At 43.4% G+C, this 24,456-nt stretch overlaps 1 protein-coding gene across 1 annotated transcript in view; it reads right to left on the reverse strand.

Moving 5' to 3' along the window:
• Positions 1–12,827, reverse strand: part of LOC119140850 (chromodomain-helicase-DNA-binding protein 1-like) — a 70,028-nt gene extending 57,201 nt beyond the window's left edge. Inside the window, exons 1-2 of the mRNA XM_037372482.1 lie at positions 12,103–12,827; positions 10,361–10,556 (exon numbers count right to left, since the gene is read on the reverse strand). Coding sequence (XP_037228379.1) covers positions 10,361–10,413 — 53 coding nt within the window. The 5' untranslated portion in view covers positions 10,414–10,556; positions 12,103–12,827. The remainder of the gene's footprint in view (positions 1–10,360; positions 10,557–12,102) is intronic.
• Between the last annotated feature and the right edge of the window lie 11,629 nt (positions 12,828–24,456).

Genomic DNA, 24,456 nt, shown 5'->3' on the forward strand with positions numbered 1-24,456 from the left:
AGGGTAATAGGTACAAGTTACTCTTGGGGAGATTCTGATTGGACACAAGAAGAAAATTTTTTCACAGTGAGAACAATCAGCCACTGGAATAATCTCTTCAGGGAAGTGGTGGATGTGCCCCAACTTTGGACACCTTTAAAATTCAGCTGGACAGAGTGCTGGGCCATCTTGTCTAGACTGTGCTTTTGCTAAGAAAGGTTGGACCAGATGATATTTGAGGTCCCTTCCAACCTGGTATTCTGTGATTCTATGAACTCATTCCCTAATCAAGCTATTTGGAGATTGCAGCAATTGAAAGAAAACATCTTTGTATCAATACCACACACACAAAAAAAAAAAGAAGTCTCTTGCCTAACAGGACTACTTACCTATTCAAACAGAAGTTGAATGGAAATTTTCAGCCTGACATTTATTTCTCGGTTATCTTTAAAGGGTAACTACCTACATATTAGAATACATAGGCAGTATAAGAAACAAATCAGTATCAGCCAGACTACCAACTTGTATGATCAATTTCCAAGGTAAAGCAATGCCTTACTTGTTTTTGAAGTAATACTTGTAAGAATGTAGCAACAATAAAGACAACAGACATATTTAACTTTCTAAAAAAATTTCTAGAAAATCTCCAAAATATGCCAACTTGCTTGGAACAAAGGAAAAAGTGTTATCTGAAGGGGAGACTAAAAGCCTACTTTTCCCCTCACACCAAAATGTCTGCAGCATTCTACCCACATCTCTTAAGGAGTACCCATAATAGAAACTGGGATATTGAAAATTAAGTCTTTTGAAAATTATGTCTTACTGAAAAACTACTGTAGTAAGCTACTGTAGTAATAGTTTTCAATTTCAACTTCTTTTCAACACAGCTACTAGCAGTTTGCTACACCATGTCAATTCACCACCAGAGATCATCCCTTTCCAGCACTTTGCTTTTGCAGATGTAACTTCACTGGGATATATATGTACTAGGCTTTTTATTTTTGTTTCACTTGTCTAGCGCTGACCTAGTCAAAATTTAACATTCATTACTTCTCAGTATCACCTACGCAGGGCCCAGATTCACCCTACCTCAGGACTTAATTATAGCAAATTTTTTTGCTACAGTATTTTATCTAATGTATTCATGAAAGAAAAATAGAACTCACCTCCCCCAGCCTTCTCACATTTTACTGCAAACACAAAACTACTGGCATGCTAAGGGGTAAAAAACAGTAATGGAGAGCAGCCTTCCTTTCTCCCTAACATGGGCACATTAAGCAACCCTTAGTTATTAAAAATTAACATAAATTTCTAATCCCTGCCATGGGATATCTATGACCCTCTACCACATGAGCAGTAATTCAGATTAAACCCTAGAAGGAAGGATGGAATTATTTAAGAAAAGGTACAGTTACACATATGCATGTGTTAAAAAAAAGTTACATCTATCATCTCCTTGTAAACAGAGGGAGAACTAAGGAAGAAGCAACTTCAAAATTTCACTTTAAATGTTCCTACATTTACTCTGAATTTCAGCAATTCTCACAATTTGAAAACGGTACAAAGCAGCAGTATGAGCTATCACAGCTGAAGCCAAACACCTTGAAAACAGTCTTGGTCCTCAAACAATATATTTGCCTGCTGGTGAGTGATGCTCCACAAGAATAACTTATTTTGACATTACTATTAACGCCCTCCCCAACCTTCCAACACAGCACCCCCTTAGTGGTGTCAGTGGAGTCTGTAGAAGGAACAGACTCAGCTTTTAAAAAAACATCCTACCAACTTACAGACCCCACAAAGCAGTGTAAGAGTGAGCACAATTGAACAGGGCAATATTTCTTAAGACTGCTGTCCCGAAACCAAAGTATAAAATGGTGCAAATCAATACAGAATTTAGGAAAACTAAATAAATTCCAAATGAAAAGGGTTTTTGCTGTTGTTGTTTTCAATTTTAGTACATGCACACACATTCCACGTTGCATCATAACAGACAGTTGTTTTTCCAAGTGCTTAAAATGCTATGCAGTCTAATACTTTTCCCCCTTTCTTCAAGGAACATTACTGATATAACTAAAAAGAAAGCCCCCAAAACAACCAAAAACTAAACACACACACACCCAAAAAACCACTGCAGAACTCATTACACTGCAACATCTACCAGGATCACTGTAAGTTCAGATAGATTTTTAAAACTATGGCAAACAACTTAATTGTTTGAGGTTTTGAAGCTTGTAGGAAAAGACATACAAGATATAGAAGTTTCACATACATTTCTAGCAGCTCAGATGACATTTTCTTGACCCACTAAAATGAATACTGTAACAGCTATTATAGGGCAAATCCAATCATAATCAGCTTGAGAAAAGTTCACATTCTTTTGAGAACTTGAAAGACAAGCAATCTCTCACTCCAATAACTTCTATCAGCAGCATGTCAGATGTGGTTTAATCATTCTTGAAGTTGAAAAGGAAAGGAGTTACAGTTTAAGACAACATGTACATTTTCTATAAATAATCATTGCAAGCTATCATTACTAACCAAGCTACAAGTGAGAGCATTTCAGACTATACCAAAATTTGATTTTAAAAATAGTTGTTCCATTGGGGGAAAGAGAAAACACCCCTCCACACCAAAACACAACACACTTTCATGATAGCAAGACTGTTTTCTTTCATCCTTTTATTAAAAGAAGCAGAACCTAAGTTCTATAATAAAGGCATTTAAAATGTAAATTCATGGAAATAATAGCTGTGAGGTAGTCATATTTTAATATCCTTGTTGTTTTCTTTTCCTCTTCCTCCTTTGCCTATGGGCTGGTTTGATTTTCCCTGCATTATCTGTGGCATAGTATACAAGCAATTCCTCCTCTAGCTAAAGAGCTTTAAATATTATCTGATGCTGTTCAACTAGGGTCCATAATTTGTCTAACTTTTCTCACAATGAGTAACACCTATTAACACAAAATAGCACCACTGACCTCTACAAGATTAATCACTTGAACTGACACTACTAATTACTGAGATTCTGGTATTGTATCTCTAGTGTTAGGATGCAAGAAACATTAAAACTCAAATATTTCTTCAACCAAAGACTCAGAATGCGGTCATAATTACCTGTTACCTAATGCTGCATCCACAGTGAGCAGCTGTGTGGTGCTTAGTTGTCGACTGGGGTTAAACCATGACATGCTGTTACATAAATATCTCGGGAACAGCAATTCTGATCCTCTGCTCTCCGGAGTTCCTCTTACACAAAATGCTTTATTTCTTGCCCCCTTTTCTTCCTGTACAGTCCAGGGTCAGTGCCTTTTCTTTAGATGCTTTCATTTGAAACAGTTCAGCAAAAGGTGAAAGAGGACACCATACTCATCCTGTTGTGAACACCTGAAGTAGCCTAAAAGAGAGGGTTTGGGTACAACACAACCAGCCTTTTTTCTCCTCTTTCAAAAAAGCCTGCTTGAAACTGGAGGTAAGAGGCAATCTTCAGGCACCTAAGCCTAAATTAGAATGTCTTTCTCTCACCCTTTCTGAATATACTCAAGAGACTGGTAGCAAAAACATACATACCTTATATATAATGAGAGAAAGAGACAGTGCACAAAAGTTAATTTTCAGTTAGCTATTCACCTGCATTTGTCAATTTACCCTATTCCACCTTGTCACATTATGTCCTCCCTTTACTCTACTCTTGCGTTGCTGTCCTCTTCCAATCAGCTCTATTCTTCCCCCTCCCCTTCTTCACTGATGAATGTGCTTCCAAGAGACTAAACATCAACAGAAATTATAAACACTATCAAGACTTGAATTGGAAGAACTCTAGATCTAAAATTGGGCAAGGCAAATTAAGCTACAGAATAAAGATGCTGTTAATATGATGCATACAGAAAGGGAATATTGTATTTGCTGTTGAAGAGCATTTGTGCTCTTTTAGATACTTAATTCTGTTACTCAAAACAGAATTTCTGTTTTTCTAAGTCCCTCTTTCAAAAATGTGTCACATAAGCCTTCCTCCCCCTGCTTCAAGCAATGTTCTATATTGTTTATACATTATAGATATAAAACCCAGTAAAATTAAAACAGCGTTATTTGATAAAAGGTATTCTTGAATACTTACATACACTGTATTTTGTTCAATTGAAAAAAAACAAAACACACACAAAACCCCAAACAAAACAACCAAACTCAGAACCAACAACACTAAACAAAGACAGGAATGCATGAGACTGCACAAACAGCTATAGGAGCATCACAGGACCATGGAAAAAAAGCAGTGAAAGTGATGGATAAAGCAATAACGATGACCTCTTGAGTCCTGTTGAAGGACTTTTCTACTATGCAAACAAATCACTGCAATGATGACAAAGTTAACTGACAGTGCTAACCTGCAGTAGTAGGCATGCAGGAATATATACTAAGAATTAATAGCATGCCCTCAGGATGGGATTTCTACATAAAAAAGTATAGTTTCGTGTGTGTTAGCAAACCAATGTAAAGTCTACAGGGAGCATCTTCCAGGATATATAGTAAAGAAGCTTCCCACACTCCTAGCCCTCAAGTCAAATAGTTGCATTTGTACAGCAGCATGTCAAATCTGATTTGGTATGAAAGTTTGACACAACTAAGAAGTTAGTCTATTACATTTTATAGACACTGTCTCTGGATATTCTCAGCATTTTCAAGAGTAATTTAAGAGAGATCCACAAAAGCAGTATTTATTTTCAAACTATTTTGCAAGATAGCTCACTAAGAGTACCAAGAGGTAATTGTTGCATGTTTGCACCTGTTAATTTTTCAAACCCCAATAAATATCTATGAAATAAAATCAGAGTATGCTTTGGGAAGATGACAGAAGACAAAGAAAAACATCACTGACAAACATTAAAAGCAAGCGTTCTGTCACAGAGTCACTAGTTCTTTTCAGTAGTCTTTGGTTTAGCTTCACTAGCTCACCTCTTAAAACAAGGTCCCCCTGATCAGAACACACAACTAGGAATAGTCAGCTAATTTATACAGGGCACTAACTAGGAAGAGAAACTTCAAAACAGAAAGCTACACAAGCCATGCTGCAAAGGCACTGTTAGAGCATTTAGATTCCTGTATAAGGTCTGGGTTGATAAAGGACCCAAGAGAGGATAATTTATCACTGCTGATTTAGAGGGCATTCATTACATTAAACTGCCTTAACAATCCTCCAATTTAAAACCAACAGGAAACAGAATATCAATTTGAGCAAAATAGAAGTTTAACCCATCAAAACCAGAAAAGATTAATTTCTGCAAGGTCTTTGAAAAGCATCTGAGATGACAGTTCACCGTTATTTTAATAAACCAGAAGTCCAAGGAAGGTCATGCATCTGAATATGAAGAGCCCCTTCCAAAACGAAGACAATTAACAGGCAATAAATGCCAAACTCTTAAAACTGAAAGTTCATAGGTAAGTTTATTTAGGCAAACACAATGCAAGTGGGCTTTTCTTCTTTTTTTCCCCTCTTTTATTAAAAAAAAAATGAACTACTCAATCTGATTTATATGTGTAAAAGATTAATCTTATTCATCATCACTAATGTAAAGCAAAGGGAACAAAAAGTATTAAGTTCAGGCTACCAAGAAGCATTATTTCCCATCTTCATCTATTCTGAAGCACAAACCCAATTCCCTCTTCCTGACTTAGGCTGACAACTGAAATACATTTCTTGCAATTAAAAATAAAGTAGGATGGTGATACACAAAGACAAAACTAAAACACCTTCCTTCTCCCCTCTTCCCTTCTTCCACTCCTTCATTCCCAACTTTCTACCTCCTCCCTCCACACTAGGGGTGTGTGTATGGAATGGGGGGGGGAGGCAGTCAGTTCATAATAGCTCATCTGCCACTCCTTCCTCCTCATACTTCTTTTCCCCTGCTCTAAGGTGGGGTCCCTTCCACAGGATAATCCTTCATAAACTGCTCCAGCATGGCTCCTCTCCATGGGGTACAGTCCGTCAGGAACAGACTGCTCCAGTGTGAGTACCCTGCAGGACTGCAGTTCCTGACAGAAAACCTACTCCTGAGTTGGCTCCTTTCCAAAGGCCACAGTTCCTGCCAGGAGCCTGCTCCAGCATGCACTCTCTACAGGCTGCAGCTTCCTTCAGGGCCCACCCACCTGCTCTGGGGTGAGGTCCTCCATGGGCTGCAGGGGCACAGACTGCCTTACCACGGCCTTCACCACAGGCTGCAGGGGAATCTCTGCTCCAGCGCCTCTTCCCCCTCCTTCTTCACTAGCCTGGGTGTCTCCAGAGCTGTTTCTCTCACATTTTTCCCCCCTTGTTCCTCCCTCTCTCACACACACACACTCCGCTGCACAGCATTTTACCCTTTCTTAAATGTTATTGCAGAGGTGCCACCAGCTTCATTGATTGGCTCATGTTTGGCCAGTGGCAGGTCCATTTCGGAGTCAGCTGGAACTGGCTTTGTTCAGCACAGGGGCAGCCCCTGGTCTCTTCTGACAGAGGCTGCCCCTGCAGTCTCCTCATTACCAAACCCTTGCCACATAAACCCAATACAACTCTCCCTATACATACAAATTAGGAGGGAAGAAAAAAGAAAGGAAAAAGTGTGTATTACCTACTTCTACCAAAAAGAAACCAATAGATGAGAATACTTCTGCAATTATGCTTTAAGTCCCACTTAGTTTCTTAAAACAGTAACTTAGAATAGTGCCTTTCAATTTCTCTTTTTAATCTTCTGTGGAAGGTATAAGTTTGTCAGCAGGCTTGAATTCGCTGTTAGAGTTGGCTTTACTTAACTATCTTTTGTGGTCCACAGACTATTAAATCAACAAAGCAAATTAAATCCACAGAAATTAATCTTGCATTAACTCAGCTTTCAAGAACATAAACAATGGTAAGGGACCTTCATGCAAGAAACCACTTTCTTATTAATTCAACTTATTCATCACTGACCTGGGTGAAGGGACAGAGTGCACCCTCAGCAAGTTTGCTGATGATACAAAACTGGGAGGAGTGGCTGATACACCATAAGGCTGTGCTGCCATTCAGCCAGACCTGGACAGGCTGGAGAGTTGGGCAGAGACAAACCTAATGAAGGTCAACAAAGGCAAGTATAAGGTCTTGCACCTAGGGAGGAATAACCCCCATGCATCAGTACAGGCTGGGGGGTTGACCTGCCTGCTGGAAGGCAGCTCTGCGGAAAAGGACCTGGGAGTCCTGGTGGACAGCAAGTTGTCCATGGGCCAGCAGTGTGCCCTTGTGGCCAAGAAGGCCAATGGGATACTGGGACACATCAGGAGGAGCATGGCCAGCAGGTCGAGGGAGGTGATCCCCCCCCTCTGCTCTGCCCTGGTGAGGCCGCATCTGGAGTACTGTGTCCAGTTCTGGGCTCCCCACTTCAAGAGGGACAGGGGACTACTGAAGAGTGTCCAGTGGAGGGCTACAAAGAGGATTAGGGGACTGAAACATCTCCCTTATGAGGAAAGGCTGAGAGAGCTGGGCCTGTTTAGCCTGGAGAAGAGAAGACTGAGAGGGGATCTTATCAATGCATATAAATATCTTAAGGGCGAGTAACAAGAGGATGGGGCCAGACTCTTTTCAGTGGTGACCAGCGACAAGACAAGGGGCAACAGGCACAAACTGAAACACAGGAAGTTCCTTCTGAATACAAGGAAGAACTTTGCTTTGAGGGTGACAGAGCACACCCTTTTTTACCTACAGAGAAGTAAGGTCTGCTCAAGTGCTCCATGTCTTGTTCTACAAGAAACATAGGAAGAGCAAAGAGACAGGAAATCAGATTGCTGTTCAATTGGCACCAATGCTTCATTTCTGCATTCCCTGTTCTACCTAGAGCTTGTATTGCAGTTCAGCTATAACTGCCCTTCCTTGCTCATTACGCTTTCTTAATGCTAGCTAACATGTATTTAGTCCTATTCAAGTTTGCAACAGAATGCTTTCAAGAACACTACACAAAAATGTTTTTCTTAAGAGTCAGTTTCTCAGAGCACTGCTGTAAAGTTTTTGTACTTATAATTACTTACTATCCAGACAAGCTACCAGACTGCTATCCAGTAACAAGCTACCCTGTTACTGATTTTATTTCCATTCTGTAGAATTCATATTCCCAGACTATTTGAAGACTAAATGCAGCTTCACTTCCCTGGTTACAGTTAGATATCTGTCTGCAGTCACAGCTAGCTTAAGGAATTTTCCTTCTAGTGAAAGTCATTTAGAGTTCTGGAAAACTTGAAGAAAGGGGGAGGCAGGGGGGATGACAACACAACACCCACAAACCAACCAAACCACAACAACAGGGGCAAGACATACTAAGGTACCCCATAAGCAAACACCTTTCACAATAATTATTTTAATAATGAAAATAGCCTGGACAGAAAAAGGGCTCAATTATTTAATATTGGAAGCCTTCACCCTTCATTTAGAAAAACAGAATTTCTTGATAGCAAATGGCAAGCATACAAATAGGTTTTCTGAGATCTGTCTGAATTAGGCTACAGGGTCAATGACTGATACAAGCCTAGAGGAAACAAAGTTTAACATTTAAAAACTTTTTTTAAAGCTTTAAAATGTGCTCAGCAGCACATTTAAGATGAACAAACTCTCACTTCACAGGCAACTATCATGTTTTAAGTAATTTGCATCTTTCTGATATTTAGTTTAATAAAGTTGTCTGGATGCTTTTTTGATATTTAGTTGGTTTAGTCTTATGAGAATTGCTACAGCTTTTGAATAACTTTGATATACTGGTATTTACAAGTGGTCATAGTTTGATACGCAGTATTATTCCTACATTATTTTTAGCTATGTGGCTTGTTTCAAGTAGTAAAAAACTTCATAAATATAAAGTCATCGGAGTTGTTCCTGATAAGTTAACATTTGTTGGAGATCTTATTTATAACTCTCTAAAAGTTCAGAAGACTAGCTTTGTTCACACTGTTTTATTTTGTTCATGTTCCTCTACTCAGCTGACAAGGCTTGTTTTGGGATTGGCTGTTTGTTTTCTTTTTTTTTTTTCTTAATATAAGTAATCAGGAATATTTTGCCACTTACTAGAAGAAACCTAAAATTTGTTTGCTAACTAGACAAATATCATCTTTACTGGAAGCAGAAATCCAACAACAACAACAAAGCTTACAAATTATTCACAAGATTCAAAGTTTACTGACTTTCTAGAATATTTCTAGGTATAACATGGAAGCTTGACATTAAAAAAAATAAACCTTAACAACTTTTGTGTCTTTAATTCTACTGCTCATAGGTTTCTTAGAGATTTGCACCTAATATCACCTAAACACTTCTCTCTTCCCCCTTCTTCCCACCCCATTACTCACTATGCTACATGCAAGCTTAATGGCCAGCACATGCTGAATGATCAGCTGGCCATTATGTTGTTCTTGGATTTCTTCACTTGGGGCAATAATTTAGATCTATCCCCTCTACCCCAACTGGCTGTTTTCATAAAGCCCACAGAACTCAGTTTACTTTATGACCTCTGACTGATGGAATTAACTAACAGGTTAAACAGGCTGTGATCAGAAAGTGAAGACAGACAGAGATGGGTAGACTGACAGCATGATCACAACCGCTTCTATTTGTAAGTTTGCCTTGCCTTCTTAAATCTGCAGCATTCATCATATTCCCAGTTTTAGAAATATTAACTTCCTAGTGCAGCAGACACTTGTTGAACTTAGCGGTGTTCTAGAATACAAATTTAATTCCACCCCTAGAAGTCCACGGTTATCCTCATCTTGCAGCAGGGAAGTTCTAACCAAGCTTTTCCAACCAAGTGAACTCTCTACATATCCTAGAACACCAGCAAGTGACGTTAGAGGAGTGGATGATGATGATGATTATTATATTAAGAAAACAGCTGGGAAAACTGTACTTTCACTTTGGAAAACAAACATGAAGTTAATGCTTTCCATTATACTGCTTTGACAACTCAACAAATATGGAAGCCTCACTAGAATTAGTAGTCCACTGTTCCAACTTTAGAGATAGCCTAATTAGGGGTTTATATAGCACATATTATGTATGCATGCATGCCCTACACTTCATAGACATGAGTTTAACATTTCAATCTAATCTGTTTCAGATTGATACTTCAGACAACTTTTGAGGAAAAAAAGAGTAATGGATGCCAATAGAGCTTAAATAGCATTAAAACTGTATTACGTAAGGTATATACACATGATTGTTACAGTTATTAAATGAAGCTAACTGATTCAAACGAGCAGATTAAGCATCTTTAAAAAAGCATGACCGGTCCTCCTAAATAATGGTCTACTTGCTCACCAGGAAGGTTTGGCACAAAGTTAAAATGTAAACCAGTTCTAATAAACAAAATACATAGCCAAGGACTGAAAGTGCTTACCTTGACTCTCCACTACTGTTTCTTACAACGTCTTCATCACTGTGCCCATTCATTGTAAATATTAAGTTTAAAAGATAAATAGAAGTCCACTCAGGTTAGAAGGCAGATGTCAAGAATCTACTTCTTGGTACTCTTTTCCAGGTGACTTGTTTACTCAACTGTTCTCTGCAGGTATTGAAGATTTTTCCCAAATTATCTAAAGTAGTAAAGGAAAATGGTGATATAACTTGAAATATTTGATGGTTGCAACTGAAAGATACTGAAAATAACTTGTCCTGTTACAACACTGAAAGGGAGTATCTACCACATTTGACATCATCTTTTTAACTGAAAAATAGCTTTTGGTATGCCATAGTACTTAAGAACAACCAGATCTAACTTTATTTTAAAGGAAAACAGCCTCCCCAAACACATGAATATAAACTACGGATATTAAAGCCCTAAGATCTAATTAGCAAAATTATTTCATGCACAAAAACATATCAGAAGCATTTCCAGACACAGACATAATGCTTACATCCAGTTGGGGGTAGAAGCAGGAAAATAAAGACTGCCCCATTTTAAAAAATTGACTCAACTACATCAGGCTAGTAAGATCGGAGTAATCATTATTTCGTATACATCAACATTTTCAATCAGATCTCTACCGTGTGAGATGCACCTAGGAAGTTTAGGCTCACTTTAAATGGAGTGCAAGTATGAACTCACTGATAATCAGCTAAAGAGCAGCGCCTCTCACAGATTTAGTGGTGTAAAAGAGATTAGGGGCTCGCCTGCAGGTTGCCTGCCTCAAGGTGCTCTCCTCTAATACAGCCCGACCTACAGCTCATGATGGAGGCAGAGGTCGCCTCGTTCCGGGATGGAAAAAGCCCTGCCCTCAGGCACTATCTCAGACACCAGGGCCACTCCAGCCAGCAAACAAAGGCGATGACGGAAGAAAAGTGATAGGAAAGAACCCTGTAACCCCAAAGAGGCCGCAAAGCGAGGCTGGGGCCCCCGCGGCGGCGAGCTAGGCAGCTTGGTGGTTCCTCGCGGATCGGCCTCTGTTGCCCAACGAGGCCAAGCTCCGCGCAGTCTGCCCTCCCGCGTCCAGGGTGCGAACACCCTGCCACCTCTAGGACCGGCACTCCCCGGGCCCCAGGAAACATCTTTAGCGGCCACGAAACTATCTCCTTGTCGTCCACTCCCTGCTCCGGCGACGATCCTCCCCGACCACCCGCACCGCGCTCTCGCGGCCTCCCGTGATCGACCGCTCCTAAGGTGCTCCTGGGGAGAGCCCACGCGAGGGCTGCCTCCTTACCTCCCACGGGTTCACCTCCCGCCCCCGGAGATGGCCCTCTGCTGGTGGCGCAACCCGCACAGGCGCCGCTCCTGGTCAAGGCTCCCCTGGCAGTATTGCTAATGCAGCCGCTGTCCTCCGTGCTCGCTTCTCCCAGCGCCCCGCCATGGCCAGAGAAGAGCGAAGGCCGCACTCCTGCCTCCCAGCCCGTTCGTCACAAGCTCCCCCCGCAGGAGACAGCTAAAGAGGCTCAACCCCGGCTGCCCGCCTCAGCTCTCACAGTTCCCTCCTTGCCTCCCTCTTTGGAAAACAGCGAGCAGGCCCAGGAGCCCCAGCCTCGCACCGGGCATCCAACCTCTTCTTCTCAACGCCAGTCGCCTCCCCATCCATCTTCAAAAGCGACAGCCACCACACAACTCCAGACCAGGGAAAAGGAAAGGAGCCATGGCGGGCCTCTGCCTACCTGCGCGTGTGCGCCCGGCCCGGCCTCCCTAGAGCTGCCCTGGTCCGAGACGGCGCCTCACCCCACGAAGAGGTCTGTGCTGCAACCTAGGATCGGAGGCTCTCCTGCAGCCCCCACAGGGCCTGGGCCGCCGGTTCCTTACAGCCCCACGCGGCAGGCTCGCCTGCAGCCCCTACCGGCTGTAACAATAGGACCCCAAACCGGGAAGGGGAAAAGCCTAAGAAGTAGGTGCCGTGTTGCTCCGCCGCTGTTTCTTAAGTCCTCCCGATCACCGCCATCACGCTGCTACTCCGCTCAACCTCCTCCTCTCTTAGTCGGATGGAAACCCTGGGCGTGATGTCACTCCTGCGCCCTGGGACAGAGCGGGGAGGAGGAGGAGCAACAGCCGGGAGGGGACAGCGCCGCCGGGCCATGGCGGCTGGAAGGGCCGCTTGGAGGGGGTGGCGGAACCAAAGCAGCTTCCTTGCCGCACCGGATACTGCTGGGGCTGGGAGCAGCAGGCGCTCGCTGGCCCGTCCACCCGTCGCAGCAGCGAACGGGCGCTGGGGCCGGTGTCGCTCCTGGTGCCCGCTGCAGCTCCTGCGTGAGGGGGCAGGGGTGGGGCGCGGCAGCCTGAGGGGCGCCTATGACCGGCGCAGTGTGGCGGAGAGCCTGGCCTTGGCCACATGTTACTGTTTAGTGTGGTGTGGGGTTTTTTTTGTTTCTGTCTAAAATCAGAGCCCCCTAATAAACACGTATGCATTTCTTGGTCTTCCTATGCGGTTACGAGTGGCATTAGGGCATATTTAGGAAGGCTTGGCATGCAGCTGCACAGAGGACACTTGCCTCCATGAGGAAGGCATTCCCCAGCTGGAGGCAGAACACTCTTTTCTTCCTCTTGATATCTAACTCAAGTTGTTTTGAAGTGATTAACGAGAAAGCTGTTTGTTTAAGGTAGGTCATGCTCAGAAAAAAAAAAAAATCATGTAACTTTTCCTACTGCTGGAGTCTACATGTTCCCAGAGTGGCAAAAGAAAGTAGTGGCTGCTGAGCGAAAGACTGCTCTGAGCAACACAATTACACAGCCAAATGTGTTGGAAAGAGGAAGTGATTTACCTGCTTTCTCCTTTTTGGATTCCCACATATGCAATTACACTCCATCATGCTAGGGAGGATTATGGGGTCATTACTGACCAGGATGTGGTACCAGACTTGGAATTTTCTTCAGCACCCTGCAAGAACAAGAGATTGAGATTAACATGAAAATGTGGTTTGCTCATGAAGGAAGTAAAGGCTTGAAAGAAGAGAGTTATCATGTGGGTATAACAGAGCAAGGTGGCTACAGTAGCTGTCAAATCACCTCATACTTGAAGAGTTGTGTTAGCCAGGAGCCAACATCTGAGCCACAGTCAATCAGCTAGAGATGTTGGCCTAGGGTTTATGTCATGGCTGCCCCCCTCAGGGTGAGCAAGGCTGAGCAGCCAAGGCATCTGCCACCCCCTCAGCAGGACTGCAGGGGTTTCCTGTGGCTGCTACTTCAGCCCACCAAGTATTGAGATCAGCTGTTACACACAAAAAATCCATCTCCATTTTGGAATGAGACTGAAGCAGCAGAGGTTAGGTGAGGCACTTCCACTAGTCCATTTCTCAGGCACCATAGGAAAATACCTCAAATTCTCAGGAGTTAAAGACAGAATAAATGTTTTTCCCCCCCTTAGAATTAAAAAAAAAAAATGCATAAGAAGGTGTTCAGACAAGAAAACAGCTTCAAAGCTTACAAAAAAGCTGTATTAGACTATGCTCCTTCCTGAAGTACTTAAGTTTGCCTAAGTCAGCTTAATGGAGAATACTTCATTGTGATAAATAAAGATACCACAAGATCAATGGACTTTAAACTCAAGAATGTCAGAATGAAAATAACTGCTTTAAATTAAATTTAAATCGAAATTTTTAATTTAAGTTAAGGTAATTAACACTGAAACACTTTTCCAAGGTGTACTGGGTGTGGCTGGGATGGAGTTAATTTTCATTGTAGCAGCCCACATGTCACTGTGTTTTGGATCTGTGGCTAAACCAGTGTTGATAACACACCAGCATTTTGGCTATTGCTGAACAATGCTTGCACAGCATCAAGACTTCCTCTTTTTCCCACTTTGCCCCCACAGTAAGTAGGCTGGGGGTGGGCATGAAGGCTGGGAGGGGACACAACCTGGACAGCTAACCTGAATTGGCAAAAGGAATATTCCATGCCATATGATGTCATGCTCAGCAATAAAAAATAAGAGAAGGTTTTGGGGGAGGTAGCCATTGCTCAGAAACTGGCTAGGCATCAATCTATTTGTGGTAAGTTGTGAAGTGATTGTCTTTGCATCACTTGTTTTTTCTTTCATTTTCTTCTTTCCTTTACTTATTAAACTGTCTTTATCTGGACCCAGAGTTTTCTTGCTTTTGCTCTTCCTATTCCCTTACCTGTCCTCCTTGGGTCAGGGATGGGTTGAGTGAGTGGATGTGTGTTCCTTAGATGTTGGATAAGGCCCCAAATCTGCAAACTTTTTCAATATTTTCAGTTTCCTGGCATTCCTCTGGTGAGTACTTAGGGCAAAGGAGTCCAGGAAGGCTGGACGTTCTTCTAGAAGGAAATCTTAAAGGAGCAGTATCAGGCCGTCCCCATGTGCTGAAAGACGAGCCAGTGGGGAAAAAGACTGGCCTGGCTGAACAGAGATTTGGCTGGAACTCAGGAAAAAAAGGAGAGTTTACCACCTTTGGAAGAAGGGGCAGGCAACTCAGGACTGCAAGGATGTCGTGAGGTTATGCAAGGAGAAAATTAGAAGGGCTAAAGCCCAACTAGAACTTAATCTGGCGACTGCCGTAAAAGACAATACAAAATACATTAGCAACAAAAGGAAGGCCAAGGAGAATCTGCATTTTCCTACCCAAAAATATAGAGAAAATGTGGTGGCAAACTTTTCCCCCTTTTTCTGGGCTGTTCTATGACCCCAGGAGCTGCTGAGTAGGCCTTGGAACCTTGAGTAATGAGTTGGGCGGTTAAGCACCCCTTGACCATACCAGTAACTCTTGCTCAGCTAAGGCAGAGAACAGCACTGTCCATACTGGAACTCCAGTTGACTGGTCAAAGCAGGGAATGAGAATGGAGACAATCAGTTGTTCCCTGTGTGGAAAAATCGCTTGGAGGGGGGAATTAGAGAAAACTGGGACCTAACAGAAGTTGTAGTATTATATAAACCTTTTCAGGGTGAAATACAGTTGCCACTTTCAAGATGGTTGGCATGCACAGAATCTACTCCATCATGGTTCCCTAGGCAACACAACCTGCTATTCTAGAGGAGCAGTGGAGGGTGGAGCAGAGTGGAGACACCACGACAAGGCTCTGCTGTACTTCTTGCAGGACTGGGAACTTGATGGTACCATACAGCTGACAAACCGCATAGCAGCTGTCAATAGGAGATATAAGAGAAGATGACTGTTGCTGAGCCAACAACTGTGGCAAAATCATTTTCCTTAGATGAACCTTGGTCATTATAATCTCATTGTAATACTAATCCACACCTCCATCCCAAAGTTACCCACCTCCAAGGCACGACCACCCCTCACCAAGCATGTGCGTTATATTTCTTATTGGCTATGTTTTAAACAAGAAGCGAGAGAATTTTACACCAATCAATAATGAAAGTGTGTATGACTAGAGTCACTCAAGCTCCACCTGAGAGTAAAGAAAAGTATAAAAAGTGAATGGATGAGGGGAGAAGTTAAGGAAGACTCCATCGTAACTTCTGGGATCAGTCGACAGGCTGAACCTGTCTTCTCCCCCATAGGGACACCTATTGGGTAAGAACTTTATCTTATGCGCGCTAATAACTAACTCACACTAGCTGTTATTAGTAATTATAGTTTTGGCTGTATATAGTTTGGTTGTATATCACTTCAAGCTTGTTTTTTCAGACAGTCCCTATCACCAGCAATCACGAACCTTAATTTGTCACGATTTTATATGGTTTTATATACGATTTTATATATTTTATATATGGGTGTTATTCCATAAACTGTTAGTGTTAGTCCTTAGGGGGCGCTAGTAGTCACTGTCTGCAGGTAACATATTCAAATAAAGTGGGAAGACCCGCTTAGGGGTCCCCCTGATGCTGTTGGCACGTTTCCCTGAACAAGTCAGTCAAATCACCCTCCAATCCAGCAGGACTGTTCAGTGAAGGGTCCCTGGAACGGGACACTGACAGACTGGTTGGGCACAAGGGTCTTGGCTTTCCTGGGGCGCTGATAAACAGATCAAATACTAGGGGTTGAGAAAATCTCTCCCCCCCCCCCCCCCCCCCCTTCACATGACACCCTGACAATCCCAGAATTCTCCTGCCGGAACATAGCCTGAGTGGTAACCTGAGTGGAATGATACCATTGTTCTTGGAATTTTGAAAAGTTACCAACTCAGGTTGCAGCCAGGATGGAAATTTACTGATGACTAAAGCCAATCATCTCACAGCCTTATAAACAGCAGTCCTAAAGTGAGACCCTTTTGAACTCTCCTGGACCACAGCAGGCTGTGACCAGCATCTCCCTCTGAGCAGGATGCTGCTCAGAGTTTGAAAACCTCCAAGTTTGCAATACTAGGGGGACTGTTGCAGAAAGCCAACAATGGGGCCTGGGCTGATACCCTTGCTCCTTGAGGCTCAACACTTCATCCACTGAGGAATGCAAAGGCATTAGATGTGAGTATTTCACTGAACTCGAGGCAAACTTTTAGCAGTATACCTTTGTTATAATATATATTGCACGCTTGAAGTAGTTAGGTAATTTTTGTGATTTAAAACAAATTTTATTGATTTTCTTTGCTGCTAAAATCCTATAGAATATCTTGAATTGTGAACAATTTTTTTTCTCTCTCTCTCCCCCGTTTAGATACAAACCAGTGACCAAGTCTGAGACTAAGATTGGATCTAGCCACACCTAAAATCTGTGAGAGTTTAGAAAGCAAGGGGGTCCGCTCTAAACCTTGTGACTCAATGGGAGGATCTCCTTTACCCTCTTATGCCTTTGATCTTTATAAACTATTTCCAACTCTATTCTGATTTGATTCCAACTTGATTTATCTCTCTTCATTTACTCCATGTAATACATAATAGAGTGAACCTTGCCATTGAATCTTGTGCAGTCACATTTCCACAAATTCATATTAAACCTCTTTCACTCAAACTCTTTGGTGGTAATTCTTTAAGCGATCTGACCTAAACCACTTCTTTCACAACTGAAAATGAAATTAATTCTCAGCCAAAATGTGAATGAAAAGGTTTGATTGTTTTTTTCTTCTTTCTGCCTGAAAGCTGAGTGCCCATAAGGTGATAATCATAGAATCATAGAATCATTTAGGTTGGAAAAGACCTTTAAGATGACTGAGTCCAACTGTTAACCTAACACTGCCAAGTCCACCTCTAAACCATGTCCCTAAGTGCCATGTCTACAGTCTTTTAAACACCTCCAGGGATGGTGACTCAACCACTTCCCTGGGCAGCCTGTTCCAATGTTTGACAACCCTTTCGGTAAAGAAATTTTTCCTAATATCCAGTCTAACCCTCCCCTGGTGTAACTTGAGGCCATTTCCTCTCAAACAAATAATGTTTTTGGTTTTCGTTAGGTACTTATCATGAATGTATCAGACTTCAGCATCTTGTCTGTTTTTTACATTGTTTCTTTCTCATATCACCAATATATTGTTCAAAACACTATCAGTAATGTCTCTTAATTTGTTGTTTCAAATTCCAATATGGATGGTTGTCGTGATTTAACCCCGGCCAGCAACCAAACACTACTGGCAACCAAACCTCACACAGCCACTTGCTCACTCCCCCCCACCCGGAGGGGTGGGGAGGAGAATCAGAAAGGAATTTAAAACTCGAGGGTTGAGATAAGAACTATTTAATAATTTAAACAGAATAAAGATATAAACCCAACAGTAATAACAATAACAATAACAATTAGGATGGAAAGGTGGGGAAAAAGGGTAAAATCCAAAGGAAGGGAAAAGGAAAAAAACAAGTGATGTACAGTACAACTGCTCACCACCCACTGACCGATGCCCAGCCAGTCCCCAAGAAACGAGAAATGATCCCCCCCCAGCTAACCCTCCAAGTTTATATACCAAGCATGACGTCCCATGGTATGGAATACCTCTTTGGCTGGTTCAGGTCAGCTGTCCTGGCTGTGTCCCTTCCCAGTCTCTTGTGCCCCTCCAGCACTCTGGCTGGCAAGGCCCAAGAAACCAAAAAGTCCTTGACTTAGTATAAACATTACCCAGCGACAACTAAAACCATCAGCGCGGTTATCAACATTGTTCTTATATCATATCCAAAACACATCACTGTACTAACTACTAAGAAGAAAATTAACTCCATCCCAACTGAAACCAGGACAGTATCCATCCCTTATTCCATACCATTTACGTCATGCTATGTTCTCCAATACATCATCCTCACTTCTCCTGTCCTATATATAAAATATAAATACACAGATATCATTCCCTTAGTCTATGGACCATCCCTCTAAAATCCATTAAGTTAATTTAGTCCATGATGTTGGGCTCCATCTGTTATAACTGTCTCTCTGGGCAAGGAGGATGGTACGAGGTGTTGGACTGTTCCATGTTGAAGCCAGTTCAAGTCCTATTACAGCTGCACTGATCTGGTTTCACCAGTCAGTCTTTGTTGGTGTGGCAGTTGAAGAAAAAAATAAGGTTCAAATCTTCCAATCTAGAGATGGTAGAAATGGATGCCACAAGATTATCCAGTGTCTCCAGGGCGTGGGTTCAAATTCTACCATCATCCCCAAAGACAATATACAGCATTATGTAACAATTAACATCACTTAATTTATTGACTGTTTTCACCCAAAATCAAATCCCCTTGAGGCACACATGAACTTCCCCATCTTCCCGCATTACCCACCAAGTGCTCCCAGGCCCTTAAGCAAAAACAATCCCACGAATGGGCTTGCCTTTGCCTGAGGCAGGAATGACCCAAACTGTTTTCCCAAGCATATTTTTCAGGTGCACTACAGGAACTTTATCCCCCTCTACGGTACGCAAAAGATTTGACTGAGCAGGACCAGCTCGAGTAGCAGATCCTCTGGTATTAACCAACCAGGTAGCCTTTGCTAGATGTTTATCCCAATGTTTGAAAGTTCTACCACCCGTTGCTTTCAGTGTAGTCTTTAACAGTCCATTACATCGTTCAGTTTTCCCAGAGGCTGGTGCATGATAGGGAATGTGATATACCCACTCAATACCATGCTCTTTGGCCCAAGTGTCTATAAGACTGTTTCAGAAATGAGTTCCATTGTCTGATTCAATTCTTTCTGGGGTGCCATGTCACCACAAGACTTGTCTTTCAAGGCCTAGGATAGTGTTCTGGGCAGTGGCATGCAGCACAGGGTATGTTTCCAGCCATCCGGTGGTTGCTTCCACCATTGGAAGCACATGGCGCTTGTCTTGGTGGGTCTGTGGGAGTGTGATATAGTCAATTTGCCAAGCCTCACCATATTTATATTTCAGCCATCGTCCTCTATGCCACAGAGGCTTTAACCGCTTGGCTTGATTAATTGCAGCGCATGTTTCACATTCATGAATTACCTGTTGTAAGAGTCGGTCTAAAAAGAATGATATTGTCTCAACATTGCTAACAGAGACCTGGAGATGGAACGTGGTCCTCATGGACACCGAGACCCAGTGACCCTGAAGGAGAACTGCATGGTACGAGGAGTACTATGCCGCTTCCTGATACCCGGCACTGGAAGGAACAACTACAATAAGGCCACATAACAGCTGTCCAGAAGATGAATCACAACCGTTGTCATAACAACGAACCAGAACATGAGTGCTTGAGAAGGCAGAGACTGACAACATTCCATGGGCCAGAGGAGGAGCAATGTGTGTTGCTCAGCATAAAAGAGGACTCCTTAGCAACCGAATTTTGGGAGATCTTCCCCACCAAGGATAACAACAATCGGAAGGACAGGCAGGATGCTGCTTGGACCTGGGACCATAGGGACCCGTGGTGGTAGCTATAAACCTCTTTCCTTTTCTTTTTACTTTATCTTTTCTTCACTTTCTGTCTTTCTACCTATCGCACACTGCTTTACGGGCAAACAATAAAATTGTGCTGTTTGATTGAAGCATAACCCCTTGTCATGGTCGCCTTGATTTTTTGCGCTTTGAGATCATAGTAAACGAACCATCACAAGTCCACTGAGTGCTGAGTGGACTGTGACACCTGTGCAATAGTGTCCATGGTTAAGTCCACCCCTCGATCTCAGGCCCATCTATATGTTGCATCTTATCCTTGATGGCTTGAGGTGTTATGGGCCCACCGAGCTATAAATAATTCACCTTTATGTTGCCAATCCAAATCTACTTAAGCCACTTCAATCTTGGCTGCTTGATCTACCTGCTGGTTGTTTAAATGTTCTTCAGTGGCCCGACTCTTGGGTACATGAGCATCTACATGACGTACCTTTACAACCAGGTTCTCCACCTGAGCAGCAATATCTTGCCATAATGCAGCAGCCCATATGGGTTCACCTCTGTGTTGCCAATTACTTTCCTTCCATTTCTATAACCACCCCCATAGGGCATTTTCCACCATCCATGAGTCAGTATAGAGGTAAAGTGTTGGGGTCTGCAGCGGGTCTGCAGACAAGTTAGTTGACTTCAAAGACTTAGCCGTGTACCTTTAAGACAGCCACAAATTGTCAGGTATGTAAACAGGATGTGAAGAATCAGAACTTAGAGCCACAGCATACGGGCACCTACAGCAACAGCAAATAGCAAGCAAGAAGAAGGACACAAAAACCTATCAGGGTCTGACACCTGCACTGTCTTAGATATATACATAGTTTGTATAAACAATAAAAGCCATTTTGTTCGAACCCAGCCACGCAGACATAGTGTTTCTTTTCAGTCCGCCTCGACTTGCGTCACCACATTTGGTGACCCCGACGTGCCTATATGATCCCAGTAAAGGGTATCAAAAAGAGATTCTGAGACTGTGCCAACGTGACCCCGGTAAGGGGTGTCAGGAGTGATCCTGAAACTGTGACCAGCGGGTTGCTGGGGAGGTGGAGCCTGGTGAAGGGGAGTAGCACAGCGAGCAGCTGCAAGATCCCGGGAGAAGGTGAGGACACCGGTAAAGTGAGCCACCAGGGACAACATGGGGAGTAAGTTATCTAAAGAAGATACCATGGTGCTATCAATGTGGCAATTAGTATTAGAGAAGCGTGGAATTACTTTAGATGGGCTTCGGTTAAAAGATATGTTATTGTGGGCCAAAACACATGGAGTGGAAATGTCTCCCGCGACTGCTCTTAGTGTGTGGACCTGGGACAATTTAGGATCAACACTGTGAGAAGCTCTGGAAAAAGGGTTTTTGCTTACCTGGGGACTGCTTAGACATGTTGTAGGGGGCTTCAAGAATCTGCAAGACGCAAATGGGTGCTTGCAAAATCAGCAAAATGCGAATGGGGGCTTGCCAAATCAGCAAAATGCGACTGGGGGCTTGCAAAAACAGCAAAATGCGAGTGGAGATTTGCAGAGTCCACAAGACACAAGTGGGGGCTTAAAAACTCAGCAAAATGCGAATGAGGGTACGTCGTTCAAACCTCCCCTGTATCCCCCTCCAGAATACAGACAAGAGGATGAGGGGGTGGGGGAGGGGGAGAGTCTGTGTCCCTTACCAGACGCCACTCTCCAATGCCCCGAATCCCCTAAATCTCTCCAACTGCATCGACTTATACTTGATACCGATTCCGAGGACGAGGATGACAAGCAGAAACCTCAGTGGACCGATCCCAGCCCCCCTGACTCCCCCCAGCCCGCACGCCTTCCCCCCTCGGCTCCGCCCCCCCCCCCCCCCCACCCGTCCCCTCGGCACCGCCCATCCCGCCCGCCCCCTCGGCTCCGGCCCTGCCTGCGCAGGATGGAAATGCCGAAAACCCGGATTCGGGTCCAGCTACGACAACGTTATCAGTCACAGGCAGTGAAAAAGTTGGAGGTGGTAAAAATCAAGTTTCCAGTGGTACATTAATGACGCGCGACCCTCGGCGATTTTGGCAGGCTATAAGAGATGAGGCATTAAAAGATGGAAACTGGGATTTAGTAGAACAGATAGGCAGACCACTCCTTGATTCTCCTACTCCTTCCACCGATGCACCGCACGCATATCCTATTGTATTGGGAGATGTGGCTGCTGGTAATCCTCACGTTCATACACCATTTGCTTGGAAAGTAGTACAGGACTTGCAAAAAAATGTTTCTCAGTACAGGGTGAATTCACCGCCTACAGTGCAGTTGCTGTGTTTGCTAACCATGGATGCTTTGACTCCTTTTGATATTTCTCAGCTGGCACAGATTATGTTCCAACCTGCGCAACTAGCCATTTTCCACGCCACGTGGCGAACAACTGCAGAACAGCAGGGACTGCATAATTTGAATCTTCCACGAGGTGATCCCCGGTTTGCTCATGGGCCTGATCTGTTGATGGGTCTTGGGCAGTATGCCAATCCTCAAGTTCAAGCTCAGTGGCCCACCATAGTATTAGATCAGGTAAAAAATGTAGGCATGCTAGCCATATTGAAAACTGCACAATTAGCAGAGCCAAAACAGCGTTATACGGCAATTAAGCAAGGTCCAAAAGAACCATTTTTGCCATTTGTGGAAAACTTGCAACATGCTGTTGCTTCTCAAGTGTTTGACCCTCACCTGCGTGACATGCTAGTAAGGCAACTAGCCAAAGATAATGCTAATATTGATTGTCAAAAAGTAATAGAAGGATTACCAGGTGAACCCAGTTTAGAAGCAATGATATCAGCCTGTGACAAGGTGGGCACCGTGGAACACAAACTAACAGTACTAGCTGCTATGCAAATGAAATGTTATTCTTGTGGTAAATTAGGACATCGTAAACAGGACTGCCCCTCCAAAAAACAACAAGCGCCACGACCTAAACTGTCCTCAGCGATGATTCCTTGTCTTCGCTGTGGAAAGAAAGGGCATTTTGCAAAACAATGTAATTCTCGTTACAATAAAGAAGGTTTTCTCCTACCACGCCAGGGAAACGCTCACAAGAGCGCGAGGAGGCGTGCAATGACACAAGTACCTCAGGTTGTTATACCAACCGGCCAGCCTTATGTGACCAATTATCAGGGAGGACCCAGGGATCAGCAGGGATGGATGTATACACCAGTGAATCAGTAACCCTAACCAACCATGGAGTGTTTAAGGTCCCTTTGAATGCTCAGGGGCCAATAGGGAAAGGCCTTAGTGCCTTACTAATAGGTCGATCTAGTACTACTTTACAAAAATATCCAAGTACATGTCGGTGTTATTGATGCAGACTTTACAGGTCAAATATGTGCCTTAGTTTCTACACCTGTGCCTCCTGTTACAATTCCAAAAAATACACGCCTTGCTCAACTTGTGCCTTTTGTGAGTTGTGTTCCCAGAACAGAGCCTAGGTGGTAGGGTGATGAAGGATTAGGCTCCACAGGAAAACCTCACGTATGTTGGACACAAGAACTATCTTCACAACGACCCAACCTGACCTGCACCTTGGCGTTATCGGGAGGCACTCCTGCAGAAGTGAGATTGAGCAGTCTTCTGGATACCGGAGCAGACGTAACTGCCTCCAAAGACTGGCCACCTCAATGGCCTCTGGTAAATAATGCAGCAGGAGTTGTAGGTCTGGGGGGCGTGACTAATAGCTACTTGTCTGTAAAACCTATACAGATCAAAACGCAAGAAGGACAGACAGACTGCTGCCATCTGCCCATACGTTGCCACCGCACCATTTACTTTGTGGGGTCAAGATTGTTTAGGACAGTGGGGAGTTCGTATCACCACGGATTTTTAACTGGGGCCACTGTACTGCAGGGACTGAAACAGCCTACCCTTGGTCTCACTTGGTTAACTGACATGCCAGTATGGGTAGATCAGTGGCCCCTGCCCCAAGAAAAGCTGTATGCCCTGCATGAATTAGTTACAGAACAGTTACACGCAGGCCACATTGAAGAATCACATAGCCCATGGAACACTCCTGTAGTTGTGATAAAAAAGAAGTCTGGTAAATGGCGATTATTGCATGACCTGCGTAAAGTCAATGTAGTGATGGCCCCTATGGGGGCCTTACAGCCAGGATTGCCATCTGCCACCATACCACTGGACTGGGACATTTTAGTTATTGATCTGAAAGATTGTTTTTTTACCATTCCTTTAGATCCAAAAGACAAAGAAAAGTTTGCTTTTACAGTACCATCTAGAAATAATTCTGAGCCCACAAAACGGTACCACTGGACCGTGCTGCCGCA

The sequence above is a fragment of the Falco rusticolus genome, chromosome W, assembly GCF_015220075.1.
Source record: "Falco rusticolus isolate bFalRus1 chromosome W, bFalRus1.pri, whole genome shotgun sequence".
NCBI lineage: Eukaryota > Metazoa > Chordata > Aves > Falconiformes > Falconidae > Falco > Falco rusticolus.